We start from the raw sequence: 21,147 nt of genomic DNA on the forward strand, positions 1-21,147 counted from the left end.
AATCTGGATAATGTAAATATATTTAACCTCGAAAGGGAATAGATTTTTTTCCCCTCAAAGAACAAGTTCTGTATTCCTTCTTACTAATACAACAGTGTGGATTCTATTAAAGTGTAACTTCTGCAGTTGTTTTATGGAACTTTTCAGTTTTGCAAATTTTATTTACAGAAAAAAATATTTTAACCGTAAAACCACATTTACTTTCATTGGCATATATACTGTATTATAGACTTTTCATGGTTCAATATACATAGAGTATTGTTCTTGTTTGAATTTCCATGAACACACTAACTTAAGGTATAAGATACCTAGAAAATTATTTGCTTAACTACAGTGCATTTTTGGGGTAAGAGTTAGCTTTTGAGTGCATTCCATAATAACCTTGTCTTTTTCCTCAGTACCACCAAGCATGGATAATGCAGGAGGAACAGAGGAAGTGATTATTGTGAAAGGCAATACTGCTTCAATTATGTGCTTAAGTGATGGCATACCCACCCCTAAGACGTCATGGATTAAAAATGGGCAGGCTTTGAGTCTTGGACCCAATATGACTATAAGTAATCAAGGGATGGTCTTTCATATTGCAAAGACAGAGATTGATGACACGGGCAGATATACCTGCACAGCCGCCAATGAAGCAGGGGAAGTTAGCAAACATTTCACCCTAAAAGTCCTGGGTAAGTGTTAATTGTCAAGTCAAACAATATGCAAGTGATAGATGAATATGAGATGCTCACTGTTACACAGCAAGTCAGTCACCCAATCAGGAATGTAATGCGTTAGTGGGTTGCAAAATTTCCCCCAAATGAATCAGCCGTTCGTAGAACTAAGCAGTTCCTATAGGCTGTACATGAACACAATAAAACATCTTTATACTGGTTTTTACTTTCCTTGTATAAAAATAATAAAAATGTGATAAACCTTTTTTAATGTCTATTGATAATGTTAGGGATCCATTTTGGGTGCAGACAGAAATTACATTTGTCATGCAGTCGGCCCCCTGAAAATACTCTATACAGCTGTGCTGTGACACGTGCATGGCTGCAAGACACTTTATAAATGGCTGATAGCATGACAATTAACACTCGTCAAATGAGGGATCAGATGAAGGCACTCCACTTTGGAGTACCTTAGGGAACTTGTGTTTCCTAGGATTAATTTGTGGTGCAGTCTGGAGGAAGGAAGGGGGGAAAGGAGAGGGGGAGCAAGCTGCGGGGTGCCTGGCCTGAGCTGGAGGGAGGGCAGGTAGGTTGGAGCCCCTCAGCCCCCTCTCCTTCAGCTCAGGCCAGGCAAACCCAAACCTGCAACTTGCTCCCCCTTTCCTCTTGCCTTTACCATCTTGCAGAGTGGGGGGTGGGGACTGAGGGAAAGGGGTGGTTACTTCACTGCAGGCAGGCTCTCAGGGCTCCTATAGGTAGGCCCAATTCCTAAAATATATGTTGAATCAAGGGAGGAAGGAGGGGAGGAGGATAGAGCTCTAACTCATGGTGCTTTATCCAAAGCGCCATGAGTTAAAGCGGGGGCCTGCACATCTGTTAGTCCCTTTTCATACCTTCACACTCTGGTTAAGTGCTGGATTCTGTCAATTTGTTTCCAAAATGTGGTTTAGGAAATAGGTGGTTTCCAGTCAAAGAAAGGTGATACATTTTACAGATAAAAGTATTGGAAAGTTAAAACCAATTAATTGTATTGTGCTACTTTAACTATTTGACTGCCCATCATATTTTAGAGGTATAAATTTTTATGTAAGTAAAGAACCTGGGTTGTCTTTCCTTCCTGCAGATCCCCCTCATATCAATGGATCTGATCAATCAGAAGAAATATCTGTGGTTGTTAACAATCCACTGGAACTTCATTGCATATCATCTGGCATCCCAGTCCCAAAAATCACTTGGATGAAAGATGGGCGCCTACTCCCCCAGAATGAAAATGTTCATGTCCTGAGAGGAGGAGAGGTGCTTAGGATAGCTAGTGCCCAGGTAGTCAATACATTTTCAATTAAGTCTGGTTTGGAAATACTAGAGGACTTTGCAGAGCTGGTTTTGATTTGCACTTTGATGGGAAATAGAACTGATATTTCAATAAGGGCATCCTTCCCCCTTATTTCTTTGTCTACAACCAGCACAATGTGAGGCAGTATTGCAATATCTCTCTGACAAAATGCATAGTCACAGTCTTAATCATTGTGGTTATTAATAATCTTCAATGTACTCCTCTGAGCAATAGAGGGATTAATTGACTGCCATGGTCAGATTCTAGATCAGGTAGTTCTGCCTACTATAATTGGGGTTGGAGAAAATATACTTCACTTCCTGCTTTGAAAGTTTTCTGAACAGATACAGCTGCAGGTACATTATTACCACAGCTTAAAATGTATTCCTACTGTGATTCAGCCCTACTGCTCTCAGATGTACTGCAGGATGGCTGGTTTCCATTGTACCTTTAACTGAACATATGGCCAGGCTGATAAGCTGTTTGGGGCTCCCAGCCTCAGTAGTGCTTCAGAGTCAAGCGCACTGGGCACCCAGCTTGCTACTTGCTGGTGCAAAGGAGGATCAGGATTGTGAGTCTGGGCTTCCCCTGCACTGGCCATAGTGCACAATTGGGATCTCATCCCCAATCCCACAATTCTGCCTCCCAACACACTGTGGCATGGCAGGAGGCACAATTATTGGTATCGTGGAACAGATCTCATTGTGCCTTTTAACTGAACATCTGCCAGGGGTCTTAATGTCCACAATCTAGCCCTTGTTTGTTTGTTTTTTTATCTTCATTACTTGACAAACATCATTGTCATCATCTGTTTGACAGAACAAAGAGTAATGGTTTCAAGTTGCACCAAGGGAAGTTTAGGTTACATATTAGGAAAGACTTGCTCACTGGGAGGGTAATAAAACACTGGAATGTGTTCTTTAGAGGTTGTGGAATCTTCATCTTTGGAGTTTTTTAAGACCCGGCTAGACAAAGCTTTGGCTGGGATGATTTAGTTGGGGATGGTCCTGCTTTGAGAAGGGGGTTGGGTTAGATTACCTCCTGAGGTCCCTTCCAACCCTAATTTTCTTTGATTCTATGATTTTTACTACATTGACTAATTGATTTGTTCCTATTCTGGAGTTTCTGCTGAAATTGTTTGGGTGTCCCATAGGTAGAAGACACAGGAAGATATACATGCTTAGCATCTAGCCCTGCAGGAGATGATGATAAAGAGTATTTAGTAAGAGTGCATGGTAAGTTTTTAATTTGAGGTTTTTAATTTGGGGTTCCTTGACACTTAATAACACCTAAAACTGCAGCTAGCAACGGCTCTTAAAAGCTAGAGAATATTCGCTAAAAAGTGTTTTACAAGACAAAAGACTATATACCTCATTCAGTGATCTGATCTGAGTTTTGCTTTGTGTCTGTCCTCTTCTTTCTAGAATGGAAGGATTAAGTAACAAAGCATTGTTCTTTCAAGGAAGGAAAGGTTTATTAAATTCTCAGTCTTCTGCTTTTACATATTCCTGTTCTTAAAAATGTAAAGGAAGATGACAAATGGCAGGAAGATAGACAAAATGGTACATCTCTGAGAAAATGATATTACACTTGGTTCAGACACTTAATATTTGTATGTCACAGTAATTGTTCACAATAGAACACACAAGCATGGCTGGAAGGCATCAATATCCTTTGGATTTTTCTCAGTGAGGTTGAGAAGGAATAACAAGGACAGGCTATCAAAAAACCAAATGGCAGATGAAGCAGGATATCCAAAGCTTCTTCAAGTATAGAATAGTCCTTGTATATCTTGTTAATGTAGATTTGGGAGGCTAGGATGATAGCTTTAATTTCCTCTCTGTCCTATGGAGGACATTCACTGGAACGTAGTATGCAGTAGCAAAAGTAGGGTTGCAGAAATTTACCTCAGATGAGTTCACTTCTGCTTCTTGCAGAATTATGCAGGTCCTACAGGCAGTGCAAGAAAAGAATGAAATATATATTTTAATCAAATTGAGGTTTTGCTTTTCCTGTATAAAAACAATAAAAATGAGATTCATTTTTCCTAGGTCTGCTGATAATGTTAGGGAACAATTTTGGTACCTCTACTCCACCTGGCTAAGTGCTGAACTCTTTACTAAGTATACTCTGAGTTAATTTCTGTTAATCAGTGGTTTCCTTAGTGTGGCTTGTGACCAGTCAAATAAGGGTGATATGTATAGTGCAGGTAAAAGAACTGAAAACTAAAACCAGTTAATTGTAGCAGTGCTGATATTATGCATCAGTCACAAAAGCTTATTTGATAACAACACTGAAATTTCTTCCATGGAAATATTTAAGTTCATATTTATTGCACTTCTTTTTCTTAATATTTTTTTAACAGTTCCTCCTAACATTGCTGGCACCAGTGATTCTCAGGATGTCACTGTGCTGCAGAACAGACAAGTTATATTGGAGTGCAAGTCAGATGCAGTCCCACCTCCTACAATTACATGGCTTAAAAATGGAGCACTGTTACAGGTACATTTTCTATATGGTTTCTACCACTGTTGCATCTCTGCATAAGATGCCTGAACTTCTTCTGATTCCACTCACTTGCCCTCTCAGCACAACAGAGTTGTAGTTCCTTGAGATCAAAAGGAAGTTGAGTGGCCCTAGCCCACTTATAGTTGGCCCTAAATAAGTAGATGACGAAAGCAACCACGTGAACTGGCCACCCCTCAGTTATTTGTTTTCTTTTCCTTTAGGGGGATCCCTTGCTCCTCCTGGATCCTTTGAGCAATACTAGAAGCCTTCGGTATACTCCTGAATGGCTTCCCAGGAAAGGTAGCTGAGAAAGATTACACTATACATTTACTCTGAGCATTTTATGTATTCTCACATTATAGTAATATTTAGAAAGGGAAGATTATTCCTTTTATGGAAAAGAGTAACCAAATCATTTTTGTAACCACCGTAGGTCTACATTATGCATCTCTTGACTCAGAATTTCATATATAAGTCATCAAATACATATTGATTAAATCAGAGGAGCAAGAACAGAATAGTTTAAGTATTACTCATCATCCACATAGGCCTATGCAGATTTTTAATTTCCCTTGCCCATTGGACTGTTGACCGTCCCTAATATTACACTGAGTTTGGCAAAGATGCCCCTGTGAGGTTATGTCTACACTGCAAACTATGCTGAGTAATCAGGTTTTTTTACTGTATATTGCCTTTTACTTGTAAGTAAAAAATATAAAGATAAACCAGCAGCTCATTAGATGCCTCTCCCATAACTGTAGCCAATGAGCTATGAATAATCCTTTATGATGAGTACAGACATTATTTTTGTATGAGTGTCTCAGGTTCCTCTGACAAGGAATTATACCTGTATATTCAGATAGGGTTAGTTCAAATAATTTGGACTAGGGAGCCATCACAATACTGGCATGATCTTTCAACTGGCAAAATCATGGCTACATCAGAAAAGGTTCCAGAACAAAAGAGTTTGATTCCAATTTTGTTTCCTTTGTGGAAAAAGTTTATTAATTGATTCATTAAAAATTACATTTTCAAATAGTGACTGCTCCACAAACTCTTCCTCTGCCTGGAGTTTGTATAAGGATGTTTCTCTTACTTTTTAAAAATTGGAGTGAATTCCCATCCATGTAATCCTTAACTTAGTTAAACTTAAAGCACAAAGTCTGGATATTAATTGTGAGCTAGAATTCTTCATTATGTGTGTCCTAGTTTTGGATATTGAGAAACTGTGCACTGATAGAGAAGACACTGTTTCAAAAGTATCTTCTGATTAAGTCAAAGGAATGAACCAGAGTAGTTCAACCAGAGACAAGCATATTTCTTTGGGTGCTATTTATTTGTAGTGATGTGGTTGAAAATGTAAGTCATCTCATCTACTATTGTTTCTGTCTTTAACTGGAGGAGATTTTTTGTAAACAAGGGGTTAAAAATAGATTTGACCATGTCTGTGTGAAGGCTTCTGAAAAATTATTTTCCCTCTTGGAAAATGTATATGGACACAAGTATCTGAGAATTTCACTTCCTTTAATGTAAATTATTTTTAATGTAATTCAAACAAAGAAAAAAGCCACCTATGCAAGTAATTTGCATAAAGGAAATAAATTAAGGAGTCTTGTAGATGTCATTGAAACATAATCACAGTTATTCAGTTGAACGTGAATTTTTTTGCAGGATTAATCAGCCCTGCATTTCCTCCCTCTAAGAGTATGTCTACGCTGCAGACTAAATTGGCTGTGTCTACACAAGACGCCATTACCAGTTATTTATTTAGTACTTGTTTGTACTCATATTTCCTCTACCTGTTTATACAAGTACTAAATAAATGCATAGTAACCTGAGTTACTGTTTAGTAGTGCCAGCAAACACTTTTTTTGTGATGCTACTGAGCAGTGGTATAATACTACTGCTCAGTAGCATCACATCATGGTTTTTGCCACGCAACACTATTGGGCAGTAGTATTGGACTACTACACAGTCAGCATCTCATTTAGATGTTCCCATGGAGTGGGAAGCAGCCTAACCACAGGAGCACTAAATTCTGTTCTGCCATGGCTAGACTGCCTCTAGTACTTAAGCTGGTTCAAGCAACTCAACATTGCATGTCAGTGTAGATATATTCTAAGATTGAGGTATATCGATCCTGGGTAAGCTTTCTGAGATAATTATTCTGGCACATGTCCACGAGGGGCCAGCAGGGGAGTGTATGCTTAGGGGCAACCAACATGGGTTCATTAGAGGCAGGTCCTGTCAGACCAACCTGGTGGCCTTCTACGACCAGGTTACCAAATTCTTAGATGCAGGGGTAGCAGTGAATGTAGTCTTTCTGGACTTTCAGAAGGCCTTCGACACTGTCTCTCACCCCATTCTCATTAAAAAACTGGGGGACTGTGGTGTCGACACCTGCACAGTCAAATGGGTCGCCAACTGGCTGGAGGGATGCACCCAGAGAGTGGTGGTGGATGGGTCATTTTTGACCTGGAGGGATGTGGGCAGTGGGGTTCCCTGAGGGCTCGGTCCTTGGGCCCGCACTGTTCATCTTCATCAGTGACTTGGACAAGGGGGTAAAAAGCACCCTGTTCAAATTTGCTGGTGACACTAAGAAGTGGGGGTATGTGGGCATGCTAGAAGGAAGGAATAGGCTGCAATCAGACCTAGACAGGTTACAGGGGTGGGCGGATGAGAATAGGATGGAATTCAATACTGACAAGTACAAGGTGATGCACCTGGGGAGGAAGAACCAGCACCATACCTGCAGGCTGGGGAACTCCCTTCTTGTCAGTGCAGAGGCAGAAAAGGATCTTAGAGTCATCATTGATGCCAAGATGAACATGGGCTGGCAGTGTGGGAATGCAGTCAGGAAGGCCAACTGCACCTTTTCATGCATCCACAGATGCATCTCAAGCAGGTCCAAGGAGGTGATACTCCCCCTCTATGTGGCACTGGTCAGGCCGCAGCTGGAGTACTGCGTCTAGTTCTGGGTGCCACACTTCAAGAGGAATGTGAACAACATGGAGAGGGTCCAGACGAGGGCCACTCACATGATTGGGGTCGGCAGGACAGGCCCTACAAGGAGAGGCTGCGGGACCTTAACCTATTCAGCCTACACAAGAGAAGGCTGAGGGGGGATCTAGTGGCCTGTTACAAACTAGTCGGGGAGACCAGCAGGCATTGGGGGAGTCCCTGTTCCCCCGAGAACTACCAGGAGTGACTAGGAATAATGGTCACAAGCTGGCAGAGGGTAAATTTAGATTAGACATCAGGAGGCGCTACTTCACTGTGAGGGTGGCTAGGATCAGGAACTACCTTCCACGTGAAGTGGTGCTGACTCCTATCCTTGGGGTCTTTAAGACAAGGCTAGACAATCACCTTGCTGGGGTCGTTTGACCCCAGTACTCTTTCTGGCCATGGCAGGGGGTTGAACTTTATGATCTGCTCAGGTCCCTTCTGACCCTACTAACTATGAAACTATGAAACTATATTCAAGGTTGGTGATACTTCCTCGTGTTTTGGTTGAATAGAGATTTTCCTTTTCTAGAATCTAACCATTGATCATATTTTAATAATAATAAATCCACGTAGACTTAACAAAAGAACCACAGAGTCCAAATTGAATTTTTTCATAATTTGCCATGTGAAATACAACATGTTTAGGTTGGGTTTACTTTATTCCTTGCTACATTTCTGTGTTTGTGTAGTTCTGTCAACTTGTATATTTACTAGGGCTGTGCGAAATTTCACTGGAAGTTTCATTTCAAAGCTGTTTTGATGCATTTCGTGCTTGAAACTTAAAAAGTGAAACTAAACAAAAGGCTTCAAAACAAAATGAGGGCACTCGGAATGTTTCAAAAGTTTCAAAACATTTTGAGTTCCAAAACCGGGCTTACTTGGCTTCAGCACTGGTCCCAGGCAGCAGCGGCAGCCTCCTCTCATCCAGTGTGCAGATCTGGGGGCCGGCACCCCCAGGAGGGCTATGGCCTCTGCCACCTGGGATCAGCAGCAGCATCAATCTTCTCCAGCCCCGGTCCAGGTAGCAGTGGCAGCCTCCGCTCCTCCAGCGTAGAGATCCGGGGGCTCGCACCCCCAGGAGAAGACTGGCATAGCCTGGCAGCCCTCCCAGGGGTTTGGGCCCCTGTATCTGTGCACTGGGTGAGAGAAGGCTGCCTTTGCTGACTGGTACTAGTGGCAGCATCAATAGTCCCAAGCAGCAGCAGCAGCAGCAGCAGCAGCAGCCTTCTCTTACCCAGCACACAGCTCAAGGGGCTTTCACCCCCAGGAGGAATCCAGCACAGCCCCAAAGCCCTCCTGGGGATGTGGGCCCCCAGATCTGCATGCTGGATGAGAGGAGGCCACCACTGCCAGCAAGTGTCAGGAGTTTTGCTTTGAACAGTTTGAGGTGCAGTTTCCCAGAAACGGCTGCACCTACCTCCTCAAAACTTGGCAAACAGTATGCCCTCAGAAGGGGCTACCATCCTGGCAATTTTCATTTGAATCAGGCAAGAAATGACAAAGTTTTAGGCATTTTCATGATTCCCCCTTATAGCCTATGGGCGAAATGTTGAAAAGCCTCGAAACAGCAAAACAGTTTTGACAAAATAAAATGGAACAGTGCGTTGAAATGAAATGAAACAATGAAATGAAACACTGTCCCTTCAAAACGGCAAAATGGAAGTCGAAACAAAACTGTGCTGTTTCACACAGCCCCATTATTTATTCCATTTCTTTGTCTGTTTTTGATCTCCTGGAAGTCTAACTGGAGACAGAATGGTCTCAGCCTTAATAAGGCAAAATGCGATGTTTTGATTGGGAACACAATTTGTCAAATGCTTTCTTAACCTCAGTATTATTAACCTACTAGTAACAAATGGCATGGAGGAAGCTTTACACACAAATGGAAAGCAGGATTACTTCAGCCTGAGCAATTCTCCTTTGTCCTGAACAAAGTGGACCATTTCACAAAACAAAAGGAATTCTTTGGAAAAAGTTTGGTTTTGGATGGTGTTATTTCAACATTATTGGGGCCTACTAATTATTTAAACAGAATTTATCATTTTTATAATATTAAACCAGCATATATTTTTATACCTATTATTTAAGAGCTTTTAAATAAAAGTTCCTTCCAATGGTTATATTTCAATCTTCTCTCTGTTCCACCTCTAAGAGCTACATTGAGTATATATCCTGTGTATCTTGGTAGTATCATCATCATCTCTAGCACCAGAACAAGAGGTGGATTTTGCATCCTGTAGCTCTAGGAATTGTATTGCTTGTACATTGGCATTGTTTACATTACAAGGTTCAGATTCTCAGGAATACAGGATCAGGCCTTAGTAAGAGTATTTACCAATTGAGAGGCACAAGGGACTCAATTAAAAGCCTGTTGAATTCAGTGCAGGTCTTTCTGTTAGTTGAATTGAGCTTCAGATCATATCATAAAAGAACAGCGTTTTCAGGTTTTATTAAGTAGGATCCAATGAACTTTTACCCTTCATCAGAACTGTATTTTGGAGCACAGCTAAATCGTATGTTATTGTGTTTTTAAAAATACTTTGTAGTCGTAAGAGTGAACTAATTTATTTCCCTTGATATTATAGTAGATGCCTCTAAGGCAGTGCTTTTCAATTTTGATAGACTCAAGGTACCCGTTGATGCACTCAAGGCACCCCTTGGAAAATGTCAGCTTGTAGTTTTCACTCATGTTTTGACTACAGACAAATAATAGAGCAATTCTTCTCTTGCACATCATTCAGAAAGACCACAACAGGTCAGAATGTTTTTGACACTATGGAGTCCTATTTGGTATCTCTGGGTTTATCTTGTGAATTATGTTTGCATATCTAACAGTGCTAATACTGCATGGCATCCCCACAGCACCTTGAAAGAATCTCAAGTCATCCTGGTTAAGAATCACTGCTCCAAAGTCTCATCAGTTGTACTTATACAGGTCACAGAAGCATAGAACCCCCTCCCTCCCATATCAGTTTTTACACATACCAACATTTAACATTTAAAGCAGACTTTGCCCAGGGGATTGGCTATGGAAGGTGGGTAATTAACTCGGAGGTATCGATGTGCCTATTTATTCCACACTGATGAACACTTGTGACTCCATGGAGCTGTAGTGGGGCTTGGCATGGGTCTGGAGTATACCTGCACAGAAGAGGTTATAGAATGAAAGTCCAAGCCTAGTGTTGCCATTTCTTGCAGTTTTTTTAGTAGTCTTGCAATATTTGTTGTTCTTTAAAACCCCAGCTTCCAGAGTTAAATAACAAGGTGAGAATTGCAACTTAAAAAAATAAAACCTCACAACAAAAATATCTACACCTTGTGGTTTTGTAGTCAAGCTTGAAAATGAGACTGAGAATCCAGCTGAGAGGCTCAAAAGCCAAAAAATGAAGAGAACACCATGTTCAGGATTTTTTAAATCAAATGATTTTTAAACTAGTTTCACGGTTGTATGGAGCCTGATTCATGATTTTGAACTCTGGAGTTTGCTATGCTGTGCTGCTTCAAATCTAGTCCAGACAAATAAGGACCAAAAGATTTTCACATCTCATGGCTGGTTATTAGCTTTGGTAAACTAGCTGATTTCCAATGCAGAGCTGAACAGCTCCCCATTAACAGTTGGCAGGCAATCTCAGCACAGAGGCCAAAGAGTAGTAGTCTTTTGTACTGCTGCAGCACATCAAGACTTCGGCAGATTGGGAAAGTAGCATAGGAAAATTTGTATTTCCTCTACCTGCAATGTGCCTGAGTATGGATAAAGTGCACTTCAGTCTCATGCTGTCAAACTGTTAATTTATATCTAAACTAAAAAATAGTCAGTTCACCATTCTAACCTCCTTATTCAAACAACACTTCTGAATAAGGATTTTAGGATTGTAAATTGTAATAAAGATTTAATAACAGTGGAATTTTCTAAGTAAGGTTGCTGAACCTTGTTCATACTTATAACTTCATTGCAATAAATGAAGCCATGCCAGCAGTGAATTGGGCCCAGTTTGTTTCTTAGGCACTCTATCATGGTTCCTATTACTCTGTAACAAGAACTACTTTGTATCTATGTAATGGAAAACTATGATAAAATTAGTTTTACTTGTTCAACTTTCCTTAGGGGACTCCTCGAGTTCGAATCCTGTCCAGTGGGCGGTACCTGCAGATCAATAATGCTGACCTAGGGGATGCAGCAACCTATACCTGTGTGGCAAGTAACATTGCAGGAAAAACTACCAGAGAATTTGTGCTGACTGTGAATGGTAAAAATTACTGGACTGATTCTTAATTATTTTAAACTTTGTGTAGGAGTTCAAAGGCAGAATATCTGGTTTTCTAGTTTCTTTACAGACAAATGTGTGTATAGAGCAGTGGCCTGACAATTGGAAGCCCTTATTCTGTGTTGGCTTTGGCAGAGGCCTGCTTGGTGAACAAAGACAGGTCACTTGCCTTATATGCCTGTGATGCCTGTCATAAAAAGGTCAGAAATCATAGGATGACATCAAGCTGTAAGATCAGTTGTTCCCCTTGCAGGGTGAAGGAAAGCCAAAGGGTCCTAATGGGTGTATGTGTGAAACACAGCCCCCAATTGCTGCCACTTCTTCCTGCTGTTGATTGCTGCTGCAGAACTGGTGGCAGGGCAAACAGGGGTGATGGCAGTTGAAGAAGGGAGGACAGAAGTTGTCAACTCTAGTATGCTAGGGCATAAACGCACTAAGTTTGGGAAATACTATGTTCAGTGGAGATACTAGGAATGTTGGAGTGGAACTGGCCTCTGGATACATCCATTCTAGTCCCATGCTACTTCAGGGAAACACATCATATAATGTTTTTGTGAACTGATCATGCTCTATCTAAAAACTATTTAGGAAGTTGGGTTTTTTTGTGGCGGGGGTTGCATCTCTATGGGCATTTATACATGTGCTCTGGGAGGTGGGTGTTTTAATTAAAGCATCTCCAAGAGCCGCCCTAATTAAATCACCTGATGCTTTAACTCAAGTTTGTCCAATGAGCTTTAGTTAAAGCAGCCCTACCGCCATTTTTCAGCATGGGGACTCTGATACCACATGATGCTGGAGTCTGCTGGAGCGCAGTAATTACCACACTCCAACAGACTCAATTACAGCATGTCAGAGAAGCCTCAGTGCAGGTGTATAGGTGCCCTACTACTCCAGTTAGAAAACTGTGGTACAGCCCCATTCCTCTGATGGTTATAGATCTAATTTCCAAACTAAAATTATTCATGGCCAGTTAGTCCCATTTGTTCCCGTGTCAGCATTGTCCTTTTGTTTAAATAACTCTTCTGCCTCCCTGGTGATTACCCCTTGATGCATTCAGAGAGCAATTGTATTCTTTTGCAGCCTTGGTTTTGCTAGGCTAAGCAAGCCAAACTCTTTGTTGTCTTCTTTCATAAGATAAGCTATATTCCCCTGATCACCTTTGTAACTCTGCTATGCACCGGTTCTAGTTTAAGTTCATCCTTTTTTGAACTTGAGTGACCAGACACATATACAGTATTACAGATGAAGTCTCAGCCTGGTATAATTAGCACTTTCCTAGTTCTATTGGAAATATCTTGCCTGATATATCCCTGAATTGCAACTGCCTTTTTCACAGCTGCAGAACACTGGTTACTCGTAATAAATCATAGGACGACTTAAAAGCTAAGATCTTTCTCCACCTCTGTCATTTCCAACTGATGATCATCCAGCTTACAGCAAAAACTCTTGTTCTGAATATGAGGGTATGGAAATGGGAATAAACCCATCTGAGATGGAAGCAAAATTCAAAGATCTTAATTCATCCAAATAACTGGGCAGGTTAGTTTCTGTCCCAGAATTTTGAAACGAGCAGTACATGAATTCTTAAGTCTGAGAAAGGAGTTTTAATTTGATGCCTCTATCAAGGGAGATGCAATGATTAGAAAAAGTATAGTACCTGTATTTAACAAAAGTTTAAAAAGCAATCTGGCAACTGTACCCCCATGAGTCTGACCTCTATAATATGCAGAACTTTAGTTCTTCTGCATTTTCCTTGTCTATAAAATCAGTTATCTTGTTAGAGAAATTAGTATCTGGAGTCAAAAGTCCTCACAGGTCTAATACCATGCTGACTTAGTGTGGCTAAATAGCCAACAACATTCAAAGGAGAAACATGGCTAGTGTAACATCCAAGCATCATAGAACCATAAAAAGGTCTTAAAAGGACCTCAGGAGGTCATCTAGCCCAACACCCTGCTCAAGAATGGATCAGGAAAACTATCCTTCACAAGTGTTTGTCCAATCTATTCCTTAAAACTACACAAACCCTGTTACAAACATGGGCAGATCTAGGATTTTGAAAAGAGGGATGCAGATGGTGTGGTGCATCATCACATATACAGGCAACCCTTGCCATTTGCAGGGAATCTGTTCTGGAGATCCCTGCGAATGGTGAAATCCCTGAATACTGCACTGTGTTCATGAACTCAGTGCCCCTGGTGGCTTGGGGAGGTGGGGGAGGGGGAGAGGAGGGGAGGCATGGCTGCACTGGTGATGGCGGGAGCAGCATTCATGAATATTTGAAACCGCAAATGCCAAACCTGCAAATAGCAAGGGCTTCCTGTAACACATTTTTCTTCAGTTAAAGAGAAATTAAAAGCTTTACTAATGGCCCCTCTGTATGTTCGGGTATAGGTGTGATAGGATGTAAGGCACCCACAAGTAGCAAGCTCCTGCATCTGCGAGTTCCACAGCTGATGGGACTGCCAGCCATGGCAGGACCCCATGTGTTGATATGGCTGCAAGTCCCATCAGCTGTGGGACTCCCAGCTATGGCAGCTTATGGTGCACCCTGCAGCTGGGAGCCCCATTAACTGACAGGGCTCCCAGCTGTGAGGGCATAGCTATTCTGTGCATTCAAATTAAAGCTGGATAGAAACTAGCTATAAAGTTGTTACACATTTTTCAGCTCCAACTTTATAGCTGGATGGACGTTTTTATGGAGGGATTGTTACTTTGCACGTGTAGCTAGTCTAAAATAATGCACAATTAACCACTTAATTGTGTAATACATGTAACATGTAAAGGAGGCCTAATATGCTAGGGGTTTAGTGCTATATTATTCAGTTTAAGATCAGTTTATTGCTCCCTGGTGTTGTGTTTACACATGTACCTGGGACCGCAGCACATTGAGATTGCTTGGAGCAGCTCCAACCTGGCTCAATATGCTGTGGAGGGTCTGGCCTGGCTGGGGCATGAAGGTGCTCCAGTGTGGGAGCAGGTAACAATCAAAGATCGCCACTGGATGCAGGGAACTCTCTCTTTAATTTGTAGCAGATTTTTCTTTAATTCCCTACTGTGCATTTAATTATCTACTGCACATTTGTAGCAGATTTTTCTTTAATTCCTTACTGCAGCATGTCTTTTTGTATACATTTTATAAGTTTTTAAGAAGCTTCAGACACACCATCTTTGTTATTGTAGCCATTTCTCTGTGTCTAATCATAAACAGTTAAGTATAAAGTTAATGTAATCTGGAATTGTTCTTACTATAGTTGCACCTATAATCAGAACTGGTCCTCAGACTGTTGTTGTGCTCATAAATACATCTGCTGTTCTGAAGTGTGATGCAGAAGGAGTACCAACCCCAAGAATTACATGGAGAAAGGATGGGGCTATTTTTTCTGGAAACAATGCCAGGTAACTTTTAATGGTCAGAAAAATGTTCTGCAGCAGCACTTTAACAATGGGTCTGTGATAGAAAACATATATCTCTTGGAATTACTTAATGTGCGTTATTTTTACTTTCACAAAAACAGGATTAATTTTTGTCCCATACATCCCAACCTGCGAAGGCCCAAATGTAGGGTGCAGTGTTGCAGGGTGCTAAATAATAAAAAATTATTCATGCAGGAAACTTAAAAGACAGTGGGATTTATTCTTGTAGCAGAAAAACTCTTTCAACAAACTCAGTGCTGTTCTTTTTTGAAACTCAGTAAAGTTTATGTTTCTAGTAAAGAACTTTGGGATTTAAAGGAAGTGATTGCTTGGAATGTGACAGATACTGGAAAGTACTTATATTTCCTACTTGGTAAAACTTTCCAGGCCTATTCCAGCTTCAGTGCTTATTGTAATTAATTAATAGGAATCTTCATGTTAGTTTCAGAGGGCTTGGGATCTGGCACATGGTGCAAAACTGACAAGCATTGACCAAATGCTTAATGTTTTAGTTATATTTAAAGGGCAACTAAGGAATGTTTATTCATTAATTACTCAGATTTTCTCAGTTTTAATGAGTAATGTGTAAGACTCACATCATGGATAACACTAGGCAACTATCATGTCCTCTCATTTGGAAGTCCTTATAACAATCAGATTTCTTAATTGTTCTGGAAAGGGAATAGTAGACATGCTGGAACAGAGAGTGAAGGCAGAATAAGACTAATATCATTAAACAAGAATATGTTTGGTCAAATAAAAGTGCTGCCTGTTTTGGCTATCCTTGTGCTTCCTGAGTTATTCTCCCATTTCCATTCTCCTGACATAATAGCCCACAGTTCTGTTTGTGAAAAAATAAAATAAAATCTGTGGCTTTGTTTTAGATATTCAGTGTTAGAGGATGGCTCTCTATCTATTCACTCTGCACACATTACTGATATTGGACGATATCTGTGCATGGCAACAAATGCAGCTGGAACTGAACGCAAGAGAATTGATTTACAGGTCCATGGTAAATATTTCTTTTTATAGATAAACACAACTGTTCTATAAAATCTGGCATATAACTCCACCACGTGCTTGTTATATGCTGTGTCTTGAAACCTGTCATTGACACTGGGTATGAGCTGCAGAAAGCAGTTGTACCTTGCTTTCATATACTTCAGAGTTACAATAAAGCAGTGTCCCTGCTCGTAATAAAGAAAGGGACCAGAGAAATTCAGATCTGTGTGCTCTTTTGTTTCCAAAATAAAAGATTATTCAGATCCAGCATTTTGCTTCAGGCCCATCTCTAATTGTTTTATAATAACCATAGAAATTTAGGGTTCTGTGAAATCTATGGGAGTAGAAAAAATAAAGTTTTTCTTTTAACTGGAGTGTGCACTTCAACAAGACAAGCTAAGGATTGAGGCAGATTCCCTACTAAGTTTTCTGGCAAGTCTATAAATGCCAAGTTATTCCTGCTAGAAAAAGGGGACAGTTCTAAGTAGTTCAACTGCATACATAACTTGGGCCTTATGTGTTATTCTTTAGTTCCTCCATCTATTGCTTCTGGACCTACCAACATTACAGTTACTGTTAATGTTCAAACCACTCTACCTTGTGAGACCACTGGAATTCCCAGGCCTGTGATCAACTGGAAGAAGAATGGGCATCTCCTTAATGTTGATCAAAATCAGAATACATATAGGTGAGTAATATCCCAAGCTTAGATTTGAGCTACATTCGTCCCTGGTGTAAGACTTTTCAGCAACTAACCTGGATTGCCCTCCTGTCCTCAGGTGTGGATGCTTTACCCCAGAGTTTGGTGCCATCAGTGAGTCCGCTTCTGACACCAATGTCTACATCATTAATGAAGATGCTAAATAGTATAGGCCTTAGGACAGAGCCTTGAGGGACCACACTGGTCACAGTGATCAAATTAACGGAGTCAGTTGCATAGTAGTTAGCGGTACTACTGAATAAACACATTTAAGTAAGACAGGTTTATGATCAAGGTGATTTTCCAAACTGATTTTTTGAGCCTTCAGGGTTGCCCGCAGCCTGGTTATTGCTAGACAGGAATACAGGTTCTGATCTCTTATACTTCAGCAATTTGTGTCTGTTTCTGTTTAGGTTTTTTTGTGTGTAGGTGTGTGTGTGTTAATCTTCTAAAGGTATATCTGTTCTTAGTTGGTGGAAAGGCTAGAAGAACCAGTAACAGAGACCTACATGCACGTGTGTGTGTGTGTGTGTACATGTACACAAACACACAAATCTACCACTCCCAGTTATTCCAGGGCCATGTCTACATGAGATGCTGACTGCAAGTAGCTCATTACTATTGTGCAGTAACGTTGCATGTCATAAAGCATGATGAGACACTACAGCACAGTAATAATGAGCTATTGCACAGTCAGTGTTGCCTAAAAGCTGTTAGGGGACGCCACTGTGCCGTAACTGCGGTTATTGCGCAGTCATTTAGTACTTGTGTATGCAATCACTGTATGACTGTGCAGTAACAACTGTGCAGTCAGTGTCTCATGTAGACATGGCCCAGTAGACTAATACACCCATGGAGCCATTTAGGGCATTTGTAAAGATGCTTGCACTGCATTGAAGGTGTTTTAGGTCAAAAGTGCACTGCTGCCATTTTCTCAGTGCTGATGCACATTTTGCCATTTATACAAATGCACGCAACACAGTGCTGGGTGTATCAGCTCACGTGGAGAGCAAACTTGATTAATAGAGTCTGCTGTAATGCACTGGAGATCTGATGCATCGGGAGCTGACAAATGTATGTGTATAAAAGCCCTTCGATTTTGCCACATTGAGGAGCAGATTTTAACTAAAATAGCAATAACACATTTTCAATTTGCAGCTGTTAGACCAGATTAGCCACTCCTACAACAATGGCTACAAGGGAGGAAAAATGACATGAAGTGATCAAAGTATGAGATAGTAAAAGCCTGGATGAGAGTTTTAGCTGGGTAGAAAAGACTGCATCTTAGAGACACAATGTTATGTTGAATGAAATAGCAATATTTAGACAGCATGAATGCAAGACCCTGGAGAAAGTTCTCAGTCAAACATGATTCCCAGGTTACAGTTCTGAATTACATTGGGGACCTAGTGACTGTCTATAAACTCACTAGGGGGGACCAGAAGGGTTTAGGGGAGACTCTGTTTCCCCTAGCGCCCCCTGGCATGACAAGGAACAATGGACACAAATTATTAGAGAGTAGGTTTAGATTAGACATCCGCAAGAACTACTTCACAGTTGGGGCAGCTAGGAGCTGGAACCAACTTCCGAGGGAAGTGGTGCCGGCTCCTACCCTGGGGATCTTTAAGAAGAGGCTTAATGACTACCTGGCTGGACTCATTTGAGTCCAGTCTTTTTCTCCCGCCCAGGTGGGGGGTCGGGCTTGAAGATCTACAAGATCCCTTCCGACCCGACTTCTATGATTCTATGACATGGCAGGATGGTGTAATTGCCCATAGTAATTGAGAAGGAAGGGGGGAAGGAGTGGTCTTTTGGGATGGGAAGTAAAATATTTTTTTAGTTATGTTCAGTTTGAGCTCACAGCTAACATCCAAGAAGATATACCAGAAAGATAGGCCAATATTTCAGTTTAGATAGAAGGAAACAGGCCTGGAGTAGATTTGAATCACCTTAGAGATAAAGTTTGAATATATGTTTATGGATGGTTCATTCAGAAACAAGGTGTAGAAGAAGAAGAGGATGAAGGGCAGAGGTCTGCAAAAGCCCAGGGGGAAAGGTGAGTTGAAATAAGGAGGATCCGCTGAAGGACATTGTGAAGGATCAGCTGCAGAGACATAAAGAGAGTCAGAAGGATGACACCTCAATAAAAATATTGTTAACTATATTAAAAGTGGTTGACATAGGTTAAGGAGGATATTGTGCAGCTTTTGTGACATGAATTAGAATCATAAGATGGGTTATGGAACCTAAAATAGTGCAGCTTTTTCTATAATCCAACAATGGTATTTAAATCTGGCCTCCTGTGCAAGTGGATTTAGGAACCTGAGTGCATGTATGTAAAGAGACATGTCATAGACTTGTAATGTCTTTTTCAGACTTTTGTCTTCGGGTTCCCTAGTTATCATTTCTCCCACTGTGGATGACACGGCAGTCTATGAGTGTGCTGTATCAAATGAAGCAGGAGAGGATCAAAGAGCAGTTGATCTCATTGTACAAGGTAGAGTACACTTTGCTAAGTGAGCAAAGTGGCTTTAGTTTGATGCTTATATTATTAAATCTTTACTCATAGTCAATAAAGAAAACAGTTGTACATAAACAAGTATATGAAATTAAAAGGTTTGCTTATCATAATTTTTCTTCTCTTATTTTTAGTGCCCCCATCAATAGCAGATGAAGCTACAGATCTCTTAGTAACAAAACTATCGCCTGCAGTCATTTCCTGCACGGCATCAGGTGTTCCTGCTCCCTCAGTTCACTGGACCAAAAATGGGATAAGACTTCTTCCCAGAGGAGATGGTTACAGAATTCTATCTTCAGGTGTTGTGCATGATTCAGGTCTCTACATAACAAGTCGTAGAATGTGGTACATTATAGGAGTAGTAATTAAAATATACTAACCATGAAGTTTTAGGGAAAAAAATGTAAGCTTCTTAAAGTGCATTCAGATTTCTTTTTTCTTCTTTTTCAATGTAAGACACTAGAATATACTGCAATAAAGTACAGTAAACTCTTTTATTTAATTTATCCTTAGGGGCTATTGAAATGGCTGCTGCTCAGCTAAACCATGCAGGAAGGTACACCTGTGTAGCCCGGAATGCTGCTGGTTCTGCACACCGACATGTTACTCTTCACGTCCACGGTGAGGTGGGATCTTAACCAGAAAAAAACATTTTGTAAGCAGGGATAGGTGGTAACAATGAGAATAACAATGAAGCCAGATTGTGCCATCATGTTCACCAGTATCTTAGCTATGCAGGTAATATCATGGACACGCAATAAGAGCAGTCCCACTGAGCTCTTTGTAAGGATGGCAGAAGCCAGCTACACTTAGCTAATATGCTGTCCTCTTCAGGGTATGTCAATTGTCAAACAAATGTAGATATTTCTAACCAACTACTTTCTGTGCATCATTGCATTTCATAGAGCCACCAACTATTCAAACCCAGCCAGGAACACTAGATGTTATTCTGAACAACCCTGCTCTTTTACCATGTGAAGCAATAGGAACACCACGTCCTATCATAACATGGCAAAAGGAAGGCATCAATATAATCACAACAGGTATCTTAAAATGGCATTCCATTCTGCTGTACAATTTATGCTTATTTTCCTCATTCCTCAGTGTTAAAATGTAGATTTCATGGCTTTATTTATAAAAATGTTTTCTATCTTTTGTATATGTGTTTTAGGCAATAGTTATACCATCCTTCCTAGTGGTAGCTTACAGATTGCCAGAGCAATTATTGGGGATGCTGGCACTTATATGTGTGTTGCTCAGAATTCAGCTGGTACTGCCCTAGGAAAGATCAAACTAAAAGTTCAAGGTGAGTCATTGTCTTATCTTCATGTGTGTAGACCAGGGACATCAAACTCATCAGGCCATGGGCTTGATGAGTAGTGTGGGGCCAGTCTGTGGGCTGGATGAGTGGCTTGTGGCTTGTCCATGCATCAGATCAAACCCACATGCTGCATGCATTGGAACTGGTCCCACACTGCACACAGCATACAAATCCCATCCAAGAACCACAGGCAGAACCATGGACCATATGATAGGGCTCTATAAGCTAGATCTGGGTTGTGGGTTATATTTTTGACACTTCTGATGTAGACTGAGCAATGTCCATGGACCAAATGCATACCTTTCTCACCTGCCTCTGAACAGAACCTTGGAGCCTTGAGTCCCAGACCTTGGCTCTGTCCACTAGGCTGTAAGACAGAAATACTTTTGAATTATTTTGGCTAGGAAATAAGTGTGTT

General features: G+C 40.8%; 1 protein-coding gene across 5 annotated transcripts in view; it reads left to right on the plus strand.

Annotated features, from left to right (window-relative positions):
- Window positions 1-21,147, plus strand: part of HMCN1 (hemicentin 1) — a 356,272-nt gene that overhangs the window by 277,659 nt on the left and 57,466 nt on the right. For 3 of the 5 annotated variants that reach the window (XM_090048332.1, XM_090048334.1, XM_090048336.1), the window contains exons 68-80: window positions 399-677; window positions 1,783-1,979; window positions 3,146-3,227; window positions 4,358-4,494; window positions 11,612-11,753; window positions 15,026-15,170; window positions 16,073-16,200; window positions 16,722-16,878; window positions 19,266-19,387; window positions 19,543-19,725; window positions 19,922-20,029; window positions 20,314-20,451; window positions 20,580-20,714. In XM_090048332.1, coding sequence (XP_089904458.1) covers window positions 399-677; window positions 1,783-1,979; window positions 3,146-3,227; window positions 4,358-4,494; window positions 11,612-11,753; window positions 15,026-15,170; window positions 16,073-16,200; window positions 16,722-16,878; window positions 19,266-19,387; window positions 19,543-19,725; window positions 19,922-20,029; window positions 20,314-20,451; window positions 20,580-20,714 — 1,953 coding nt within the window. The remainder of the gene's footprint in view (window positions 1-398; window positions 678-1,782; window positions 1,980-3,145; window positions 3,228-4,357; window positions 4,495-11,611; window positions 11,754-15,025; window positions 15,171-16,072; window positions 16,201-16,721; window positions 16,879-19,265; window positions 19,388-19,542; window positions 19,726-19,921; window positions 20,030-20,313; window positions 20,452-20,579; window positions 20,715-21,147) is intronic. The other 2 variants (XM_090048335.1, XM_090048333.1) reach the window with 1 other exon arrangement.

This window comes from Crocodylus siamensis, chromosome 5, assembly GCF_052110815.1.
Source record: "Crocodylus siamensis isolate JL-2025a chromosome 5, ASM5211081v1, whole genome shotgun sequence".
In the NCBI taxonomy this organism is placed as follows: Eukaryota; Metazoa; Chordata; order Crocodylia; family Crocodylidae; genus Crocodylus; species Crocodylus siamensis.